The following is a 21,400-nucleotide window of genomic DNA, read 5'->3' as shown; positions in this document are numbered from 1 at the left end:
TTGATTTATACACCGTTGAAACTATGACGATTACTTATTTTAATACCCATCTCAAAGGATTGTCCATGTTTTTTACTGTTGTAGTCCATGGTTGTTTACTCTCCCCCCCCCCCTCCCCTCTCCAAAATTCTGGTGCATTTGATGAAAAGAATACAAATAATTTGTTTTCAAGTTTGAAATGACAAATATGCTTTTTTTTTTTTTTAATTGTTTATGTGATTTATAAATTATAACCCTTTACTATTTACCGAGACAGTAGCAAAAAAAAATTTTTAAATACGTGTTTCATGTTTTAAATATAGTTTATTGTTCGTGTTTTTAATTATTAAGTCCCATTAGACATCATAAAAGGGTATTTATATTGCACAAATTATTTAATCTCACCAGTGAACTTTGTTACATGACAAACTCATGAGGTATAATGTGCCAAATATTCGTAAGCAAATGTATATTCGTTATTATGAAGTGTTTAAGGTCGAATCGAATAGGAAAATTTGAATATTCGCACAGTAATAGACATACTGACTGTGCGGCAGTCCCGAGTGTTAAAGGCTCGTGAAAAGTGAGTTGAGAGTGTGCTGTTCTCGCCAGGCGTTCGTGGATTGGCTGACGAACGCGGAGAAGACCCTGAGCAACTTGAAGCCGGTGTCGAGGGTGATGGAGACGATACTGCAGCAGATAGAGGAACACAAGGCGTTCCAGAAGGACGTCGGTGTGCATCGCGAAACCATGCTCAACCTGGACAAGAAGGGCACGCACCTCAAGTACTTCAGCCAGAAGCAAGACGTCATCTTGATCAAGAACCTGCTGATAAGTGTGCAGCATCGTTGGGAGAGGGTCGTCTCGAAGTCAGCCGAGAGAACTCGTGCCCTGGACCATGGCTACAAGGAGGCTAGGGACTTCCACGATTCATGGTTGGTATTGTGCATTATTTAACATGGTGAAAATAACTGTTTCAATATCCTTGCTTAGTTTCTTTGTTCCTAACACTATACAGTTGTTCCATCATTTATAAAAATAAAAATAATTAGCCCGGACACTAGTATCTGTGTAATTCACAATAAACTGTAAAATTAGCACATACTATTCAAAGGCAGATACCATGTATACCAGTTTCATGAAATGTTAAAGCTGAAATTTTTTTTTATAATTTGTTATTTATTTATTGATGTAAATCAGGTAGTAAAATAGATTTTAAAAATGTGTATGCAGTAGTTATATTTTGGTTACATAGTTAATCAGTTGATTTAAAAAAAATTAATTAGTACAAATACACGTTAATTACAGTTTTACATTAACCATGCATTAAGACACACATTATTAGTTTTAGTACATGTCTTGCTTACATTTTATGAATATAATGCTTAAAAGACTTACGATACATATTACGTACATGAAGAATAAGAGAAGAATGTTTCTCGGTTTTGCTTGAAATTTGAAATTGAGTTTGTATGTTTATAATGCAAGTTCCAGTATAAAACTAAAAAATTCAATGATTTCTCTGCCAGTGGCTATGGTTAGGGACACCAGAAAATGGTAAATAAAACTGGCTCATTTCGGTGTAAAAAAATGACAAAAGCGGTGCAAAAAGCCGGTGTAAAAATTAGCAAGCGGTGCAAAAAATCGGTGTAAAAATAAGCAATCAGTAGAGACCCCAAAAAATTGTGAAAGAATTATGCCATTGCGGTGTAAAAAAAACCTCATAGCCTTACTGCTTCCTTATTTGCCTGGCCAATTTTTGGGACATAAGTTTCTCTAAGAGTGTTGGCTGATGATGGCAAATTCCCTGCACCTAAAATGTATACATAACTTACAATATACTTATAAATAGGTAGCATTTATAAGGTTATCGCTGAAAAATATTAATGGGCTAATTTATTCAAAACAATTCTTAGCCAAACCTAACCTAACCTTTTCTAGATTAGGTACCTACTGCTGAATTACAGAGTCAAACCATCAATAAATCAGTCAAAAATATATTGTGGTGTGCTCACCATTTCACAATGCAATCCATCCTATTTATGTGTTTGTTAATCTGAGGTACTTGCATATTTATTTGAAGTAAAGGTAAGTTAATCGATAATATTGTAGGCCTACATATGCTTATGAACTTTTATTAGAGGGGGAAAACATTTCTAAATAAATAAGGCTAACCTTCAACATGGGTGTTACACCATTCCCTCATAGCTGGATGATCAGCTTTTTCCAAAGGAATGTTAACTTACAGCATCATATTAACAAAATCAGAAAAAAATTCTTGTTTTCTGCACTTACAAGCTTGTTTGCTTTATTCACGCTGTCGCCTATCGAGATTTGTTTAGACACGGTAGAATGCTTGACAAAATAATTGTCTTTTTTGTTTTGTTTTGTGTGTGTAATTTGCCACATGATTTTTGCACGTGTCTGCGTGTACAATCAACCCGCACGTTGCAGAACTTGTACATCATAATTTTGTCCCGCTGATCAAAAATATAAAATCATCCGATATTATCTCTCTTTCGCGATCAAACATTGTCGAAGTTTTCGGCATCTTAGCCACAAATTCAATTGTATCACAAAACTTGCAGAATGTGGACGGTAGTTGTAAACACTCATAGAAATGTGCACGCAAAAATGACTGCCATCTTAGCTCTATGCGATTAAATTAGGTTAGAAAAATCGACACCAGTGCGCCTTGCGGCAGAAACGACCATTATTCAAAACGCGAAAACTGTGGAGTCAGTTTGTTATGTTGGTAGTGCGCACATATCGATTGTTGACAATTTTTACATTTTGTTTTCATTTGCGATGGCAATATTTACTGCTTGTAAACAGAGTAATAAAAATACGTGGATTTCAGTAACGTGTCAAAACGAAGATAATATCACGGCACTAGTCTTTTAGTCTATGTTTATTTCACGCCTATGTTTATGATGGCGTAAATAAATAGAACTTACGACATAAGGACATTATTTTGTGCGAAAAAGCGTGAATTTCGCGTGAAAATTTGTGAACTTCGCGCGGAAATTTGTGAATTTCGCGACTATGTCAAAATTTAAGGAAAGTCGCAAAATTCGTTTAAAGTATCAAATTTTTGCGTTATTTCGTGAATTTCGCGCTTCATCATTTTTCGGGGTCTCTAGCTATGGTGATGGAAGTGGTCAGATCCAGATGTTTTCAGGTTAAAATTCTGACTAATCCAGAATGTGAGGATTGCTCAGTGGTAGAATGTGATGGGTTTTGCAGTGGACTGGTAAGTTTTTTATTTATTTCTGGCCCAGCCTTTTGAGGCCAGCTACGTCGATGCTGCGTCGATGCTGCGTCGATGCTGCGTCGATGCTGCGTCGATGCTGCGTCGATGCTGCTTCGATGCTGCTTCGATGCTGCTTTGATGCTGCTTCAGGCTGGGAGGAGACGTGGGTGGTCACTAGTGTGCGGGTGTGCACAGGTCCGGCCTGATGACCTGGCTGAACGACACCGAGAAGAGCCTGGATGATCTGGCGGTGGACTCTGGCGCCAGCAACGACCCGGAGAGGATAAAGGCTCGGCTGAACAAGCACCGGGAGTTCCAGCGAGCCCTGAGCGGCAAGCAGGCGACGTACGATGCCACCATGAAGGCCGGGAAGGCTCTCAAGGAGCGTGCGCCCAAGTCTGACGAGCCTGCGCTCAAGATGATGCTGACGGACCTGAAGAACAAGTGGACCACCGTGTGTGCCAAGTCTGTTGACAGGTCAGAAATATTCACTTATCAAAATATTAACACACAAGGCTTCCATGTGTGCCTGCTCTTGCAGATCTCTATAAATCTGAAGAAATCAATATTGGCTGGACTACCTCCTGGGTTATAAAGCACCAATATCAAGGCTTATTTAATTTTATTATTTATGCATGTGTCATTTTTGTAAAGGCACTGTGCAAAACTCAGGCATGAGTCTTTTCTAGATAAGAGATTTATGTCATCTCACATTAGTATTAAATTTTTTATAATTTTAACTATAAAACCAATTATAACCATCTTAACAAACAAAAATTAATTAACTTAGGAGTTTTATTTCTGCTTTAGCCCTAATACAAATTGAAGATAATACTTTACAATTTTTTTTTATTAACTTAAGATGCTAAACTATTCCATGCCTTTATAGTAGTTTGAACAGAACTTCAGACTGTTCAACTGACCAGTATTGCATCGAGCAGTGTGTTCGTGCAGCGTGATGTACGTGGAGAATGACGTTGGTGACGTGGTGGGCACTGATCTGTTTGCAGGCAACGTAAGCTTGAGGAAGCGCTGCTGTTCTCGGGCCAGTTCAAGGATGCGGTCCAAGCCTTGCTGGAGTGGCTGCAGAAGATGGAGAAAGTGTTGTCCGATGAAGGACCAGTGCACGGTGATCTAGACACAGTGATGGCACTAGTTGAGCAGCACAAGGTGAGATGAAGTGAAGAAACTCTTCTTTGTAGCACAATATATTTAAATTTTTAATGTGAAGTCTCGTAAGGTATATATTAAACAACTGCACCTGCTCCATTTGTGAATAACGGTTCATTTATACATAACCTGCTTGACAATTTTAGTATTAGTTATACATAACCTGCTTGACAATTTTAGTATTATTATCTTGTTTTGAAATTAATCGGACAGCCAAATATGACAGTAGGTATTAAAGCTAGTTCATTAGCGATGCATTCAGTGCAAGATAAAAAAAAGTAAAAAAGAAAATGTTTACTTAAGTTTCTGGTTATAACTAGAGCCACGTTTTTATGGTGTTATAAAAAGTAAATTTCATCATTAGTAAAATTAGATTTAAAAACAACTAAAAAAATTGCTTTAATTGTATGAACTAATAGTTTAAAAAAATCTTATAATTTAATTAGTTTTTTCAACAGCAACAGAATCAACTACAATTATGTATAATGAAGTTTTTCAATACATACATAAGATTAAAATAAGAATCAAGTAATAAACAAAACATTTAATTTTAAATAAAAAAAAAGTGTGGGGTGCTTGATATTAGTTGTCTTAAATTTTCTACGACTAATATCTATTCGTTAGGTCAGGGTCGTTATGAAAATGAAAGAAGAGAGTACCCCATGCTTTTTTCTTTAAAATTGTTTGGTTTATTATACTTGATTTTTATTTTAAGCTTATGTATTAAAAAATTTTGTTATAAACAGTTGTAGTTAATTCATCAATTTTTTAAGTCCCGATAATTTCAAGGGAAATTACTAGTGGTGCACCGATATGACTTTACCGATTACCGATTCGATTACCGATTATGAGAGCAATAATCGGCAGATACCGATTCAGTTACCGATTATAATGAACAAATTTTTTTAAGTGTAATAATGCACACAAAATTTTTTATCCCCATGTGAATTTAATAACAAAGTTAGGTAAAATCGAGAATACAGTTATAATAACAGTATAAGAATATATAAAATACACTATTAAGTCATTGCAAAGTGTAAATTAAATTAACTTCTATTTATATTTGTTATTGTAAACAACTTGAACTACAGTCTAATAATTGTAATTTACAGTGGGTAAGTTTTTGTTGCGGAAAACTAGCATTATTATCGACTATCACATAAGGTTGCATCGAGAAATTACCGTTTAACAATGTAAACATGTTGCTATATTTTGTTCACTTGAGTTTATAGAAAAATGTTTCCACACTTCACTTTTTTTCTCCCTAGTCGCCATCTCACACTATTATATAAAAATAACTCAAAACCAATTGTAGCACATGTGATTTTATTAATGTTGACTGAATGTATAAAATTATAAATACTTTTTCATTTTTCACGTCACATAAAAATAACACAACAACGGATAATGTTACCAAAGACGACGAAGACAAAGAAGACAACCATAACGAGTTTGTAAAACGCAGTGATAAACTCTGAAAGGTATCGAGACCATGATTTTGAACCGCTACTATCGACTCGAAAAGATCGATTCTCATAGAATACACTACAACTGCTTGTGGTATTTTGATTGCGTGCCATCTATTTTACGTCTCTGGCTATAGGTAATGTACAAGGCCACTAAACAAAAGACAGAACGTAAATAAACGTGTAGGAAAAATGCATTTTTTATTGTTCGAGGCAATGAGATTTATTAAACTTAACGAAATATCTCTAATCTTGATATGACGGAGTTAGATGAATTTTGTAATATATACAAATATTACCGTATTTCGTCCTAAAATGTGTGACAAAATATTACACGGTAAAAACCTACTTAATTACGCCGGGACGTAGATGATAATCGGCAAAGTAATCGTTAAGATAATCGCCGATTACGATTAATCGGTAAGTACCCATAATCGCCGATTACGATTCATCGGTATCCGCATCGGTGCACCACTAGAAATTACCTCTCCCTCAAGGAGTTCCGATGGTGGCCCAAAGGCCCTGGAAGCACATCAAAATTAACATACTTTAATTGTACCAACTTTCAAAAAATCTGGGGAAAATGACCTCTCCTCTGAGGGGGGAGGGATATTGAGGACTCCAAATGCCTTGGAAACACTCAAAATCGAAAGAGAATCATATTTTGAAATTTGGTGGTTTTGACGCCCAACCATCACCCACCACAACCCCCCTCCTGCCCCCTTGAGGGGAGCAGTCGACTTCAGGCAAAATTCCCACCATGCCCTGTACTCCTGGATACACAAAAAGCATGGTTATTGCCCATAGCACGAAAGTAGTGTTTTTTTTTTTGCCCCTACGCCCTTTCTCTCTTCGGGTCAGGATCATTAAATTATTGTATTGTCGTCAGGGTTAGATATACTTGCAAAGTTTAAAATTGAAATGACAATTAGAAATGGGTTATAATTGACTTACAAGTTTTGATTACATAGTTGGTTACAAGTGAAGCTAATAGAAGCGTTTTAAAAATAGTGTATTTTGTCCAACATTTCATAGTAAGGTACTAAAAATTTGCCAATAAAATAATTCTACGTGCATTAATGAAAGTTAAGCCAAAAAACTGCAGCTAAAACATTCAGTATTTCCTTAGTTCATGAGAATGTTATAAATATGAAAATTAAAAGAACTGCTAAACATTTTTTAAAATGCAGTGTCTAAAGCCAAGTTTATCACTATTAAAATGAATCAAAATAATTATTATGTAATGTTAAAATCTAAAAATCTTTATACATTTTTATTTTGTTGATGTTTCTCCGTAGGCATTTAGCCATATCTGTATAGTATCAGCTATAGACTGCTATTATTAAACTTAAAAATTAAAAAAACTAAAATTGAAACTAAAATCAAATTCTCGATTAGTACATATAATTTAGGTTTTTGAATGGAAATCTGAACTAAATATATATGAAAAAAATTCTACATATTTGTGGAAAAGACTAGATTCATTTTGTCATTTTGTGGTTAGCCAAGCATTTTGGTGTTATGTGGTGTTTGCTGTTATTTTTCTTTTATTGCTATTCACCATGTAATCTCTGCCTCTAGTTATAACCAACACAAGATGCAAGAATGCAATGCAAAAATTACCAAATCTCTAATTCCTTTATTTTGGAATGGAATTATGCATTCTTTGTAGGCTTCTGCAAATCCTGATATTTTTTTTTTAATTGAATATCAAATATTTTTTCAGTGTAATTCTAATGTATTATGAAAATTTTTCATAATTCACGGGAGTGGAAGAAAAATAAATGTACAATACTTTAAAATAAATAATAACTCTATGTGAAACATAGAACCATAATAAAGTGGTGTTAAAATGCAAGGAAATAAAAAATCTAGCAAAGAATTTTCTTAAATCAGTAGAATTTAGAGTTTAAAGTGTTTTTTTTTTTTAGCAACTGATTGTGTACATAAAATAAAAATCCAATTTTTTCTAAAAATTTTAAGAAAATTTTTTTAATTTGTTTCATATAAAAAGCATATTTATACTGTGTTGAATCCAAATTCAATATTTTTGGATTCATATGTGTTATTCTCTTTTCATTAAAATTTTTTGTGACTGAATCCCTTTTGCTGTACTTATTGGTAAGGCATAGTTATAAAAATTACTGTATTTGCTCGCGTAAAGGCCCCGCCCGCGTATACACCCCCCCTCGTTTTGTAAACATTTTTGAGAAAACATTTAAAAACGTGTTTTTCTGGATTTATCTGAGGGCAGGGCAGCTTGGCATGCATCAAACAGCAAGCCATGTATTGTGAGCGGCGGGAGGTGATTTTGTAAGCGGCAGTGATACAGAGACTGGTATTATAGGCGTGACAGAGGTACACAGTTAGTTGTATCTCAAACGACATAAAGATAAAGAAAGCTGGACTCGCACGCTTGTGTTGTCGGAGAAGAAGAGGGGAAGTGAAGGAGGAAGGGAAGTGGGTGCCACTCCTTTGTCTGGTTGGCTGGCTAGCTGGCAGGAGGGAGGTTAAGCCTCGCCTCTGCCTCTCCCTCCCCCCCCATCCTGCCGCAGCGCTGCTTCTCCCCCCTGCGGATTCGCTGCCTCTCTCTCTCCCTCCTGTCGCGTGTCTGCCTCCCTCACCCTCCCTCATTCGAACAAAGACGCACAACTTGCCAGTCGTTACGCCAGCTGTTTCATGTAATCAAAATTTAATTGGTGTTTAAATAAGTTGTGGCGGTATTTCATTTTGCTTTTATTAAATTTTAGTTTTTCATACCTGAAAAAAAGAAAAATCTATTTTTTCCTCGAAATTCGTGTATAGGCCCCCTCCCCTTTTTTGGAGTCAAATTTGGAAAAAATTTACGCGAGTAAATACTGTATTTGATCTGAAATTTTGAATCAAATATAAAATATTTTTAAATACTTGCAAACCCCTGATTACTTTTATACCTATTTGAAGTAAAGAGTTATAAAAACTTTATTCATGCAAACAGTACATGTAAAGAATGAGATCCTTTTTTTTTTCTGTGTTTTACTCTCTAAAGATTTTCTATTGGTTACAATTTCTAATCAAACTGCTAATGTCATCACATTATTTAAGAAGACTGTAATGATTGGATGGGACTAGGAAAAAAAATGTTTTCTGGCAGTTTTACAATTTAAAGTTGTATAGTTAGCAATGTCTTGCGATATGCTTGGTTTTTAAATGAGTAGTTTAGCATTACCTGCACATTATGTCCTACACCTGCATTTCTTGCGTAGTTTACTGACTAATCTTAATAGGGGACATAAAAATAATTATTTAAATAGATTCCAGGAACTAGGCGCTAGTTGAAGCCAGTGAGCGAGTCCTTAATTGCTAGCAGCAGTTCAGTGGGTACAGCATAGGCATTCTTTCAACCAGGTGTAGGACCAGTCTGTTTTTCGAAGAGTTAGAAACTAACTTATAGTAAGTTTATCAAACAGACGAGACCTAAGAATAAAAATGAAATTGGCTAGATTCATTTTTTACATGTCATGAAAACCAAGGGTTTAGTAATTGTATACACTGCAACCCTTCGGCACATTTTCCAGTAGAAATGTTAAGGATTACCAAGTTTTTTTTTCTCTCAAGGATTTATTTTGGCCTCTTATTATCCTTGGCTGTTTCTTCCTACTGTTATGTTATCTGCAGGAACCAAATCCTGTTAGTCAGTGTTTTCTTGCCACCATCCTTCGCTGGCTCTCGATGGCAGTGTTCGCTAACTTGTCATACTTGCTTTGGTGAGGCTTGGGGTTGGATGCCCTCAGCATCCAGATGGTTTGGAGTGCACCATTATCTTGAAGTCGTGTTGCCTGTAAGCACATTGGTCTTTAGGTCCTGTTCACTGTTCAACAGTCAAGTCTTGCCATTGCGCACATGGGTTGGTGGTCGTAAGATGCGAGTCACAGGTGACTTGTGCCCGTGCTGCAGACGTTCGAGGAGGACCTGCAGGGGCGTGCAGCGCAGATGGACTCGGTGCTGCGCACGGGCCAGGAGCTGGAAGCCAAGGCCACGGCCGCGGACGCAGCCACGATACATGCACAGCTGTCGGAGCTCACCGACCTGTGGGAGAAGATATCCACGCTGAGCTCCAGGAAGACTGTCAAACTGGAAGGGGCTCTCAAGGAGGTGTGTTACTTCCCAGCTTCCCCGCTATATCGTGCCTCAATTTCTGTACTATTTAATAATGAAAGTACTCTAAAGTGAGAACTATTAATAAATTAGGGATGGGACGGTTGAATCATTGCATGCTCAAATACTATTGATATATCTAATATTTTCAAGATTTGGAGATTCTGGGAAATATATTTGAAGGAAAAGGTTGGAGAAAATGTAGTAAATTAAAGATTTCAACACTGACAACTCTCTGAAGTAACTATTTAATAAAACTACAAAGTTCATTGATTTGGGAAACTTGGTTCATGACCTGGACATTTAAAGGGTCGAATGGTACAAAACCCTTAGATAATAATTATTATTTTGTTTATATTATTTAATTTGTTACTCCTAAGACATGGATTTTTATTTGAGGGGTAGATTCAAATCACTCTTATGTGATTGGAATTAGAGATTTGAATTTGAGAAAATTGGGATTTGACTCATTACTACTTTAATATGGATTATTTTGTAATGAGATTCTACCAATAATTGATTTTGTGTTTAAGCGGTCCTTTTGTTGCCAGTGTGCTATGGCAACCTTTTTATGTAACTATACTTACAAATTTGTTGTATTTGGAACATTGAAGTTTTATTATCAATGTGTGTTTACTTTTTACTTTTTATAATCATAATACCTATTCTGAATTATTTTTTGAAGCTCAGTACACAGAATCAGAAAATTATTATTTGTAAGCACTGGTTAAAAAAGGTTAATGGCAATGAATGTTTATAATCTAAATGTGTTCATTTTTATAAGCTGTAATTTCGTGTATACCCTCTTTTATCGCATAATCGCCGCACCTATATTTTTGGCCGTCAAAATTGGGATAAATAAACTTCTCGCTTAAACGTTGAATGATGTTTTTGCTCCCGCTATTAGATGCCGAGTGCTTTGTGTTGGTATATTTTCCGTATAAAACAATGTATTTTAAAGTAGAAATCTAATTTTTATTCGGAAATTACCACGTATATAATTAACGGAAATATGAAGTTGTCTGATGTATAAATTTTCTTTTAAAGACGTTTTTAAACATTATCTTTATCTGATCTGCGTCGTCGCGGTGTACCGGTGTAGATATCTTTTCCGTATAAAACGATGTATTTTAAAGTAGAAATCTAATATTTATTCGGAAATTACCACTTACTTATTTAATTAACGGAAATACGAAGTTGTCTGACGTGTAAATTTTCTTTTAAAGACGTTTTTAAAAGTTATTTCCTTTATCTGATCATCTGCATCGCCGCGGTGTACTGCTTATGAACATGTAGCCAGCACTAGTTGGCATCATTCATGTTTGGTTATGTTGCTTCCCGTATAGAGCGCGCGCACGTAGTCGAATATCGATTACTCACCGGTTGCATGCAGCGCGCGCTCTCTGTCGAGTGCCGAGTTAACTACATTTGATGGCCCGCATTCTTTCGTAGTAAATGTGTACTACAGCAATAGTTACGTGTTAGTTCACGTCGCAGATTCAAGTGGCCTGCGTACATGTCACAGTTTGGGTTTTCTATTTAAAGTTGAAGAAAGGTTTTTGCTTAATAAATTATTAATATTAATTGTTTGGCGTGCTCTTGTATACTCCACCTTTTTTTTTTTTTTTAAATAAATGTACTTTCCATGAAAGGGTTTTTTTTATGAATAACTTTACCAAACAAATTTTTTTTTCCTCATAATCGTTGCACCCCTACTTTTCAAACTTGATTTTAGAATAAAATGTGCGACGATTATGCGAGAAAACACGGTAGGTAGAATGCTTCCTTATTTTTTTAAATTACTTTGTTATAAATGGAAATAAATATGTTTCATTAGTAGTGAAACTTAAATTAAAACATAAGACATAGATCTTGTAGGGTTAAACTTGAATTTATAATTTATTGTAGGAATTTAGTTTTACGTGTATAATATTATTGTGACACTACCTAATGGATGCTCTGTGGGACGTGATGAATTTTTAGGCAGAGCAATTGCACAAATCAGTGCACATGCTGTTGGAATGGCTGTCCGATGCTGAGATGAAGTTGAGGTTTGCTGGTCCGTTGCCCGAGGACGAGCAAGAAACATGCAACCAGCTGGCTGAACACGAGAAGTGAGCATCTGTCTTAGTCAAAGTGCTTTATAGTAGAATGTAATTGACAGGAATGTTTGAATAGGAATCAATTAGGTTGATTCTTGATTCCATGTTAGCAGGTTATTATTGACATTGAAATTGTTGATTTTTGTTGGGAAATTCACCAAGCTGTAATTAAATTTATCTTACAAGGTGCATTAGGTAGTATTAGTTTGTAAGTCGTATACCGATACTAACAAAATAATTAGATTGTGTAATTTACAGTACTGTAGTTTTCGTTTACTTTTTTTTTGACACTTTAAGGTTAGTTGGAATTCATAAACACTTTGAATAACTTTGAATTTTCGAGTTATCTATGTAGTAATAATAAGCAATAATTTTCTAACACTTACATCAAATTATGTTTTCTACACTTGCAGGGAGAAATGTTCTAACTAGAGCTGAGTGGGATCCTGTTTTATTAGGGTGAAATGGATAATGTATATTTCTTGAAATTTCAATTAGGAATTTAAGTTATCCTGTATTACAATTTTACTACCCTACTTTAAATGTCTATTTGCTAATATTCTTGTTAACAACACACACTAAGAAAACTCTGCAAATCTATATTGGAGCAACTTCCATCAATAAGAAATTTAATGTGTTTAAGTGGTAACACCGTCATTTTACAGTACAGTCTGATGGCCATAAGCCAGATAATCGTGAATTCCATTCAATTGTTGAACAAGATTTATCATCACGTAATGGACAAATTGATGCTATGAATCATTATGAGTTCAGCCTAACTTGGAAAAAGTTATATTTACAGTTCACAGCATGAGAGAGAGAGAGAGAGAGAAATTTCACAACACTTTATCAGGAATTATGGCAAGAGTCACTGTGTGTCAAAATTTATTCTCAATTTTAGATTGACTGGCTGAATTTAATGGAAAAATGATCCACCATTTGTAGTTTTCTCATTTTGGTGTGTTTAATAGTGTGGAAGAAAAAAGGGATAAAAAAATTGGATTACAAACTTATATTTAATAATTTTTGTGAATTACTATGCAGGTGACCCGAATGTGAATTAAAAAAAAGAACATTCTGAATCAGTTTACAAAATTTGTCGAAACAAATAAATATTAAATATCTAGTTTGGTTATTTAAGCCTTATAGATGCTGTTGGGGATGACATTTGTTTTTTAATTTCCATACCTTCATCCAGACAAAGAGTACTTGGAATTTGAAGAAATTGGGTTTCGACGTATCCCTACTTTTGAGCTAAGCGTGGTATGTACATATGTTAAAATTGGCTGATAAGCTATAATTTACTATTGCGTTAATTTGGGTCCATTAGAAATGCCTACTTGTGTGGCTGGTTTCTTTCCAGATTGTCAAAACTTTCAAATGCATGACACACATGTTAACTGAAATACATTATGCAGCAGTCGGCAAAATTCTCTGATTACTGGTGTTCGTGGGTAGAAACGCACACAACACTATAGTCTTAAAGTATGCTTGCAACGTTCCCACCTTGAGTTTTAATGTTGTGTTTATAGCAAATAACAAAAAGAATTGATACAAATTTTACAAATGTAAATGATAAATGTTACTCCTGTGTATATAGTATATTATGGCATATTACATGTGTCAAAAAAATAATAAAGGCTCTAGTTACATGATGATAAATTACTGTAAAATCTTTGCTTTAGCATTATTAGAATATTTGTAATTTTTTAGGTTCATGCGTGAAATGGCAGAAAAAGCACATGAAAAGGATGCGACAATTGAGCTGGCACAGAGGATACTGGCTAAAGCACATCCAGATGGTGCGGCAGTTATTAAACACTGGATTACAATCATCCAGTCACGATGGGAAGAAGTTTTTACGTGGGCCTCACAGGTACTATCTACAGTCCACAGTAGATCTTGTTAGATCATGTGTATACCATATTACTTGATCTCATTTACATTTTCCCAGAAATGAAAATGGGAATTTCTATGACTTGTAGCTAATATACTTAATAGAGAACAGTTAGTTTGTTACAAACCAGGAAATTATGTCTTAGGGTGTCAGAGGTGTTCAGTAAAGAACTTTTTCTCAGCCTTTTATTAAATATTTATTTAAAGTAACACCTAGTAATGTGGCTTTCAAGTTCCGCAAATTTGCAGATAGCCTGAATTATTAACTTGCAGATCTTTTCACCACAAACATTACTCGGTTTTAGCGGCAGACAGCACTTCATTAGCTGCTCCTATTTTTGCTTGTTTTATTTCTTTACTTATCCACAGGTAGTTTTGAATGCCTGTGAAATGCAAAGAATGAAGCACTAACATTTATGTAATTTGAAATCATAGAAAAATATGAGTACAAGATCTAAGTTGCTTAGTTTATTTGTAAATTGTGTTTGAAAGGAGTGTTTATGTTCCATTTTAATCACTGTGTGTGATGTGATAAACTTTTAACACCAGTTGTGGTTTTCCAGCGAGAGCAGAGACTCAGAGAGCACCTGCGTGCCTTGCGAGACCTGGAGGGCCTACTGGAGGAACTGCTGGCGTGGTTGGCCGGCCTGGAAGGCACTCTCATAGCGCTGGAGGCGGAGCCCTTGCCGGACGACATCCCCACCCTGGAGGGCCTGATATCGGACCACCGGGAGTTCATGGAGAACACGTCCAAACGACAAGGGGAGGTTGACAGCGTGTGCAAGTCGCGGCAGGTGAAGCAGCCTCCGACTGCACAGGCCGCCCAGGCTTTCAAAGACCGCAAGCTGTCCCGTCCCAAGTCATCAACGCCGTTGTGAGTACTAGATGATGGTCTCCCGCTTGGAAACACATGCTCTCTGCAGTCACTGCAGTTCATGGTGGGTCACTGTGGAAGCATGGCAGATGATGCTATTGGCTGGTGGATCCCACTTGTACGTTCCATCTCTACTCCACTGAAGTGCCTCATTGCGTGTCATCCTTCAGAGGTTGGCAGAAACCTTTGAGGAATAGTGGGTGTGGGAAAATAGAAAATTAAAGGATGCTCAAAAATATTATTTATATTTAATGCACACAGTTACACTAGAGTCCCGTTATAGCGAGGTGTCACGGTTCCGGGTTTGATCCTCGCTATAACCGTGTTCTCGCTATAACCGAATTGGACAAATTTTGGCCCCCAAAAAATAAAAATTTTCCGAAAATAGCAAAAAATTGTGTTTAAACCTGTATAATTGGAAAATAACAGGTTATATTAACGAAATATTAATTTCTGTGAGCAGATGTGTGAATTCTCTTTAAAACGATACCCCATAAGTACGGATGCGATCACCGATTGCGTCAAAATAACCAGAATACCCTACCACGGCACGTAAGTATAACATCTCTCAGACCGCGGCCGACGCAGCATTGTCCTGCTATCTATTGTCGACGCGGGCTGTCTGCTGGCGGCCATGTTGGTTCGGGATGTTGCTAACAGGTGGTGCTAGTTTAATTCCTTACAAAAAAGCAGGAGTGCGGCTGCAGCAACGCACGTACGCCTCAAACGAAATAGTCGCTGGAAAACTATACTTTTTTCATTTAAAGAAACTTGTCAACTTTTTTAGAAAATAAATTTGGGATTAAACTCAAACCATCACCACCCCTTTCCCGGACAGATACCCCAACAACTGACCGAAACAAAAGTTACAAGAAAACTGTCCTAGCGATTCGGAAATAAATGCGGTAGTGCCTACTAGAGGTGTAAAAGTAACGAAAAAATGTGTACCCGTATGTATTCGTTACTATAACAATTAGTACTCATTACTATCGTTACGTTACTCGTTACTTCTGATACCGCATAACATGCTATATTATGTTGCAACAACGAATCCAGTCCTATTGCGTACGCGTACAGTATGACGTCGCGTAAATAATAATAAATAGAATATGAACAATTAACAATATTTAATAATTAAAAGTTTTTGTTAACCAAGAAAAAATTAAATCTCATTAGAGCGGCTTTTTAATATTATCTCTTAAGATAACAACCAAAAAAAACGTGAATATACGCGATTATAAAAACAAAAACATACATATTTCTAATTTGTAAAAAATACTTTCTTACGTTGTTTCTGTTCCAATCTCAAACTTTGTCTACACACGGCACAGATAACTAACGGAAGTTTGATAAAAGAAAGAAAGGATGGGATTCTATTTTTAAAGCCACGCACTTAGGTGGCGACTGCAAGGCTGAAAAATGTGACAGGCGTCAACGGCAAGATGTCTAGTGGCGAGCGAGAGGGGTGGAGATAAAGCAGACAAATAACAAAAGCGCGCTTCAAGCGATCATGCCGTAAATTCCTCAAAAATACCTCGTTATAGCCGTGTTCTCGCTATTACCGTGCTCGCTATAACGAGATTCTACTGTATATGGAACTGGGTTACCTGTGGCAAGTAATAGTGTGGTGTCTAAATCAATGAAAGTCATATTCTGAAGTGAGTAAATTTTATTCAAAATTCCATACATTTAGTATTACATTAGGGTAGTTAACTTAATAAAGTATTACTATTCAGTAGATTTTTATAGATTGCAGTATTAGTGTATGTTAGCATTTTTGTTTTTTTCAGGGAATCTGTTTTTATATCACCATCTCCTGTAAACTGATGCATTTCACAGCCATTGTTTGCATAGGAGTGCACATTAACCTAAAGCAAAGTTCTTCTCAACTGTTCACTTCAGAATTACAGTAGTCTAAAATCATTTTCTTTTAATACCAACTTAAAATGTGTGACATCAGTATCAGGTGAACAGTTTGTACTTATTGGCACACCAGTTCCACCCCCCCCCCCCCCCCCCCCCCCCAAAAAAAAAGTTTCATCAGCTCCTGTGTAAAGTTAATTTATTGCTAATCTTTCTCCATTTCATGTTTCGGGATCTCTGGTAACAAGCGATCTACCAACAAATTGAGCATAAAAATAGTCATGCCATTTAGGAATTTTTTTAACATATGGCATTAAACTGTTTGTCATCTATTTGCATCTTGATCATTAGATTCATTGATAATTTAGGTAAAACTATGTTGGATGAATGAATAGTGGTGATTCAATTATACAATCGATAAATATAGTTAGTTACATATGTTAATAGTACTTCATTTTTAAAAGAGGGGTGTGTGTGCCAAAAAATAATCTGTAAATCGACTGCTGAGACTACACAACATTTTCAATCAGGAAAGTATAAATTTTATGTTGGTACACAGAATGTGTTTTATGCACTTCGTTTTGTAATTCTGGTGACTTAGTTGGTTTTTGCATGTTTGTGTGGAATCCACGTAAATGTTTTCATGTCTGTAAATTAAGTTCTTTGGGGGAGAGAGTTTCTGTCTTGCATGATATTTTTTTCTGAATTTTATTTTTGGAAAATTTTATGTATTTCAAAGTGGGGGCGTAAAGCCCTTTCAGAAATGCCTGGTAGAAATATTAGCATTTTTATTTATGAAAATGGAAAAGTCACACTTTGTAACCAGCTCGTTACTTAACTTGGGAGATATGATATTAAACCCATTTTAATTTCCTTAGGAGTGGAATACCGTGTTTTATCGCATAATGGTAAAACGCGCGTAATCGTCGCAACCATATTTTAGGCTGTCAAAATTGGGATAAAAAAACTTCTCTCGTAAACGTCGCATGATGTTTTTAGTCCCGCTAGTAGATGCCGAGCACTTTATGTAGGTATATTTTCCGTATAAAACTATGTATTTTAAAGTAGAAATCTAATATTTATTCTGTCATTACCACTTACTTAATAAATTAACGGAAAAATACGAAGTTGTTTGACGTGTAAATTTTCTTATAAAGACGTTTTTAAACGTTATTTCCTTTATCTGATCGTCTGTGTCGCCGCGGTGTAGGTATAATCTAAAATTTAATTTCTGTCTTTACCACTTATTTATTTAATTAACGGAAATACAAAGTTGTCTGACGTGTAAATTTTCTTTTAAAGACGTTTTTAAACATTATTTCCTTTATCTGATTGTCTGCATTACCGCGGCGTACCGCTTATAAAAATGTAGCCAGCGCATCATTCATGTTTGGTTATGTTGCTTCCCGTATAGAGCGCGCGCACGTAGTCGAATATCGATATCTCGCCGATTGGAATCAAACGCGCGATCTCTGTCAGGAGCCGTTAACTACATTTGATAGCTCGCATTCTTTCGTGGCAAGTGTGTACTACGACACGTTCGTTCACGTCAGATTCAAGTGGCTTGCGTTCACGTTAGAGTTTTGGTTTTTCTATTTAAAATTGAAGAAAGGTTTTTGTTTAAGGAATTATTAATATAGATTGTTTGGCATGCTATTTTATACTCCACCTTTTTTTAAATAAACGTACTTTCCATGAACGGGTTTTGTTTTTATGAATAACTTTACCTAACAAAAAAATTTTTTTCCGCATAATCGTCGCACCCCTACTTTTCAAACTTGATTTTAGAATTAACTGTGCAACGATTATACGAGAAAACCCGCTATCACAAATATGTATAAGCTATGTTTCAATCCAGTATAAGGGCAACCTGTGCATAGTTGTAATGAGGTGATTAACAAACATCCATACTTTCACATTTTTAATATTTCTATTAGGATTCCAGCAGGTGAACCTTTTAGTGATAAATATTATTGTTTTAGCTGTCAAGGCTGTTGGAAAAATTCAAGATTAAAAGTTTTATTTGGAGGTTAATAGATACCCATCTTGACTCAATTTCTTTCGCTCCGGTTTTTTATATTGGTTTGTACTTGCAATTCTTTACTGTGCATAAAATAATGAATCATTTTGCAATAATTGTAGAAGCAGGTTTTTTTTTTATTTCACAAATTATAGTAGATTGTGATGTTCAAATATTAAAGAAGTTTTATTTTCCATGTTTGTCAGGGTTTGTGTCACTTGGTCGTAGTTCCGTGGAGCTAGTGTGGGCATGTGTGTTGCATGTGCGTGTGGTGACGTGTTGTGGTTTGTGTGCGCGTGTGCGCGCGAGCAGGAAGGAGCAGCGTGACAGGGACCGCGAGTCCTCGCCCGAGCACGACGCCCCGGCCCGGAAGGCAAGGTGCGTGTTCCCGCACTTCCCACCTCTGTGCTTGTGCTTGCTGCTTTCCACGGACACTTGCGCATGCTCTTTGTCTGCTTCTCGCCAGCACCATCCAGCTGGCCGAGTTTACATTCTGCGTTCGTTTGCCAAACAATACTTCTAGACTAATACGTTTGAACGACATGCGTTATATGTCACACGTTATATTGTAATTAGAAAGAGTAACATGAGTTTAAGTAGTTAAAAAAAATTTTAGTTTCCTATTGATAGTGTTATTGAAATAAATTCTATTATATATTATATAGAGGTAGGTATAATAGTAATTTAATGCATTATAGTAAATAACAGCAACAAAAATTTAATCATAGCATTGTTTTATGTCTTGGATTAACAGATCAAATTAAATTTTTAGATAGCATGATATACTTCTTTCAAAAATTTTTGGTTTATATTAGGGTGAACTGCAGACTAATATTGTATTTACAGATTGCAAAACATCTGTGTAACAGAAATAATGGCATTAGTTGATTTAAATGTGGTAATGCTGTTTGCACATTAATTAGGGATATTTTGAAGAAAACCTACCTATTGTAGCTGTTATCATGGTGCTTCTTCCGGGAAATTTTTATGTATTTTTTTGTCTCATGGTCCATAGACCCCAAAAAAACATTGTCAGCTCAAAAGTTGTTATATAATATATATATATATATATATATATATATCACAATTTTATGACACAATAACTGCTGTAATTTTGCACAAATCACTTCCAAACTGATACATAAAATATAGTAATGGAAAGTCTCTGTCGAGTTTGTGTATGGGTGAAATTCCACCAAAGGGGTAGAAATGGGGAAGTTTTTTTGAAAAACAGAAAAATTGCAATAGAACTCCCATAATTATACAAATTTCACATCCATTTGAAAATATTAAAACTCATAGGAGTAAAATACCATAAACATTTTTCTAAATTCATTTTTGCTACGACCAACCATAAATGCAATGGTTGGATAGATCAAGTATTGGAGGACAAAAAAATTTATAACTATCTTGGTAGGCACACAATCAAAGCCATTTAAATTATTTTTAAATTGTATAATTTTTATCTAAAACTTTTGTCTGAAACAATTTTTGATAAGACTAACAATTCTTGTAACAGGTTGGAAAAAAAAAAGGGTGGAATTTAAAAAAAAATTATAATTTCTGTACCATGTACACTACTAGCTTAGTAGGCATAAAATAAAAATATATTTCTTAAGCTATTCAAAACTAGATGTACTGAGTAAAATCATTTGTAATATTTTTGATGTATGGAATATTGAAAAATGTACATTAAGTTTTTTAAATGTTCAAGAAGTTTATATAAGTTTCCAGAACAATTATGTAAGAAGTAGGTACTTAAAAATCTACCTATGCCTGTAGAATGTGCCGAAAGGGATTATTTGTAATTGATTTTGTTAGGCGTCAAAGTTAACATGAAAATTTTTGTCTGGTTGTCATTGAAGTCGTGGAGGTAATGGGGAGGTTTTTAACTTGCTGACCTGGTTAAGTAAGGTTTGCATTTTACATCATGATTATTTTGTTGAATATACATAAAGCAACACTATCGGGGGTTTGAGAAATCTAGGTCTGTATGAATTTTTTTAAAATTTGAATTGAATCCAAAAACAAATTTCAAATTATTCTTGAATACAAATATTGAATTTGAATAGAATAAGTGGGGATTTATATGTGTGTATGTATATATATGATGGCAATACACCCTCTTTTATTGCATTATCGTCGCACGCGCATAATCGTCGCACTAATATTTTAGGTCGTCAAAATTTGGATAAAGAAACCTCTCGCATAAACATTGCATGATGTTTTTGGCCCCGCTATTAGATTCCGAGTGTTTTGTGTGGATATTTTTTCTGTATAAAACAATTTATTTTAAAGTAGAAATCTAATATTTATTCGGAAATTACCTCTTACTTATTTAATTAACGGAAATACGAAATTGTCTGATGTGTAAATTTTCTTTTTAAAGATGTTTTTAAACGTTATAACCTTCATCTGTTCATCTGCGTCGTCGCGATGAACCGCTTATAAAAATGTAGCCATCGCTCGTTGGCATCATTTATTTTTGTTATGTTGATTCCCGTATAGAACGCGCGCACACGTATTCAATTTTCGATATCTCGCTGATTGCAAACAACGCGCGCTCTCTGTCGACTGCCGAGTTAACTACATTTGATGGCCCGCACTCTTTCATGGTGTGTACTACAACGATAATTATGC

The 21,400-nt window shown here is 35.4% G+C and overlaps 1 protein-coding gene across 36 annotated transcripts in view; it reads left to right on the top strand.

The window, feature by feature from the left end:
- LOC134527943 (dystonin) overlaps positions 1 to 21,400 on the top strand; it is a 667,118-nt gene that overhangs the window by 579,762 nt on the left and 65,956 nt on the right. For 26 of the 36 annotated variants that reach the window (XM_063360992.1, XM_063361024.1, XM_063361021.1 and 23 more), the window contains 8 exons: positions 592 to 914; positions 3,428 to 3,709; positions 4,243 to 4,402; positions 9,805 to 10,002; positions 11,989 to 12,119; positions 13,821 to 13,983; positions 14,567 to 14,877; positions 19,073 to 19,138. In XM_063360992.1, the coding sequence (XP_063217062.1) occupies positions 592 to 914; positions 3,428 to 3,709; positions 4,243 to 4,402; positions 9,805 to 10,002; positions 11,989 to 12,119; positions 13,821 to 13,983; positions 14,567 to 14,877; positions 19,073 to 19,138 (1,634 nt within the window). The remainder of the gene's footprint in view (positions 1 to 591; positions 915 to 3,427; positions 3,710 to 4,242; positions 4,403 to 9,804; positions 10,003 to 11,988; positions 12,120 to 13,820; positions 13,984 to 14,566; positions 14,878 to 19,072; positions 19,139 to 21,400) is intronic. The other 10 variants (XM_063361019.1, XM_063361018.1, XM_063361008.1 and 7 more) reach the window with 1 other exon arrangement.

This window comes from Bacillus rossius, chromosome 1 (assembly GCF_032445375.1).
Source record: "Bacillus rossius redtenbacheri isolate Brsri chromosome 1, Brsri_v3, whole genome shotgun sequence".
In the NCBI taxonomy this organism is placed as follows: domain Eukaryota; kingdom Metazoa; phylum Arthropoda; class Insecta; order Phasmatodea; family Bacillidae; genus Bacillus; species Bacillus rossius.
Note: the sequence above shows the minus strand (reverse complement) of the source record. Positions and strands in the feature narration are given on the sequence as shown.